Source organism: Mandrillus leucophaeus, unplaced genomic scaffold (genome assembly GCF_000951045.1).
Source record: "Mandrillus leucophaeus isolate KB7577 unplaced genomic scaffold, Mleu.le_1.0 Scaffold957, whole genome shotgun sequence".
In the NCBI taxonomy this organism is placed as follows: Eukaryota; Metazoa; Chordata; class Mammalia; order Primates; family Cercopithecidae; genus Mandrillus; species Mandrillus leucophaeus.
In genome coordinates, this window is record NW_012110441.1 from 143536 (window position 1) to 146061 (window position 2526).

Sequence of the window (2526 nt, forward strand, 5' to 3'; positions counted from 1 at the left end):
CAGGCCCTGGAGTCGCAGGCTTGGCAGCTGCTGCTCTGCTGTCCCTAGCCGCTCATGGTGAGCTGCCTCCCTGTGAATTCCAGCCACTGTCACATCCTTGAGTTCTGTGTCCTGTGACCACCTTGCCAGGGCACTTTGTGAACACGCCTTCCTCTCTATCTTTAAAACACCAGACGATGCAGTTTCAAGGAAAACTGAAATTCCTGTTTGGACAGAAGAAGAAGGCACCGTCGGGAGCCGTGCTCCCCCCGCGACTGTCGCTGTTCTGCATCGTGGCGCCCGTTCTCCTCCCCTCCACAGCGGAGATGAAAATGAGGAGTGCACTTCTGAGGGCAAAGCCCAGGGCAGACACCGTGGCCACCACGGATGCAAAGTGAGTACAACTCGCCCTTCACAGCTGCATGGTGCCTGCTGGCAGCCACCACAAAATGCCTCCATGCTCAGTACTTTCTGTGTCTTCTTTCTTCATTTCCAGCCAGTAATAAAGTAAGTTTTGTGTTGTAAAAGTGATTACACAACATAGGCAGCAACGATTAGGTGAAACAATGTTTTTCAAACTCATTTGCAAACTGGCACCAAACGTTGCCTGTATCGATTCATTCCTAAATCGTCCTGTTACAGAACCAGTTTCAGAATAAGTGGCCTGACCCTGTGTCCTCAAGGGAATGGGAGGTTTACTGTGGCCCCTGCCTTTCTCCACCTCTCGGCTGCCCGCTCTTCGCACTGTCTGTCCACGGACAAGCGGAGGTGGTTCCTGGCTGTAAGAGATGCCGGAGAAATGCGTCCCTGGTGGGCAGATGGAGGGTCAATGGCACAGCTGCCCTCCAGCTGGTCCTCGTCCCTGGCCAAGCCAGTCCTATCCCACAGCTTTCTCAGCCTTTCAGAAGTAGAAAACACCCTGTGGGTCCCCAAGCTTGTTGGTACTGGGGACCAGTTTGGTGGAAGACAGTTTTTCCACGGACTGGGAGTGGGGGGATGGTTTCAGGATGATTCAAGCACATTGCCCTTACTTACTGTGCATTTCATTGCTGTTTTATTACGTTGTAATATATAATGAAATAATTATACAACTTGGCATAATACAGAATCAGTGCTGGCTCTGAGCTTGTTTTCCTGTAACTAGGCGGCCCCATGGCGGGGGGTGATGGGAGACAGTGACAGATCATCAGGCATTAGATTCTCATAAGGAGCTCGGACCTAGGGCCCTCCCTCACATGCACAGTTCACAACAGGGTTCACGCTCCTGTGAGAATCACGGCCCAGCTGAGCTGACAGGCGGCGGAGCGCCAGCGGTCGTGTGAGCAATGGGTAGTGGCTGGAAATACAGATGAAGCTTCGCTCGCTTGCCCATGGCTCACCTCCCACTGTGCAGCTTGGCTCCTAGAGGCCATGGACGGGTACCCATCTGTGGCTGGGAGCTGGGGACCCCTGCCCTCGGGGATTCATGTCTGCAGTTTCCTAGAATGCGTTAAGTCTGTCTTGCGTGCTGGGAGAGATGTAAATGCTGTGTGTATAGAAACTGTGTGTTCTGCCTGCTGGGAAGACACCAGTGAGGTAGGGCTGGGGCTGCCAGGATGCCAAAGATCCAACTTCCTCTCAGAGGATTGTGCAGGACACCTTCCCCAGCCACCTGGGCAAGTCACTGCTCTTGCCACTTCCTCCTGGGACAGCCTGGTGAGGCGGGGGCTGAATGCAGGGCAGAGGGGTGGTCTGGGCTGGCCCTGCCCCCTGGCCCCTGGCCCTCAGCCCCCGGGTCCTTGGCTGTTGGTGAGGTGCTCCTGCTCTGTGACTCCGAGACCCCCCGACTTGTCCTACTCGGCGCTGCAGGCCCAGACCCTGGTAACCAAGCGCAGCTCAGCCTGCCCTGCGATCCTGCAGCCGCTATTGGGCAGCCCGCTTTGTTCATGGCCTCCCCACTCTGTGGGTAGCAAATACCGAGTGGGAAAGAAATCTTAGCAGGCATCGAATTCAGCTCCCCAACCCAGTGGGAATCTCTGCCATAACCCCCAGGAGTAATTGGCTGAGGCTGCACAAACCCCACACAGAAAACATTGCTGGGTCCAGACAGAACCTTGAGAACAGATTCTTCCTGGTGTGACTCAAATCTCACTGCCTGGGGTTGCCATGGCCCTGTCTTGGCTGAGCGCTCTCTGCTCTATTTGCCTTGCCCCTGGGTTATGGTTTCCAGATATGTCCTGATTCCGATGCTTCTCCTCTGGGCATGGACAGCACCCGGGACGTTCACAGCAGGTGGAGCCATGCGGACTGGAGACGTCCCCGCCCTGTTCTGGGCGCTGGCTTCACTGATGTACCTGCTGTGGCACCCGCGTTAGGGCGATCCTAAGTTGCAGTCACGTGCGTGGCCTTGTAGTCTGACTTTGGATTCTACCTGCATTCCTTAACTTCCGTTAGTATTAAATTTCATTCTTTTAGATGCAGTCTCGATTGACCTTGTCAGAGTCCAGGCTCCCGAACTAGTTTGAGATCTGGGACTCAGCAGCACCCAGCATGCTGCCGTCCCTCCCG

At 55.1% G+C, this 2526-nt stretch overlaps 1 protein-coding gene across 1 annotated transcript in view; it reads left to right on the top strand.

Annotated features, from left to right (window-relative positions):
• AHRR (aryl-hydrocarbon receptor repressor) overlaps positions 1-2526 on the top strand; it is a 132275-nt gene that overhangs the window by 118118 nt on the left and 11631 nt on the right. Inside the window, 2 exon segments of the mRNA XM_011970587.1 lie at positions 4-57; positions 174-373. Coding sequence (XP_011825977.1) covers positions 4-57; positions 174-373 — 254 coding nt within the window.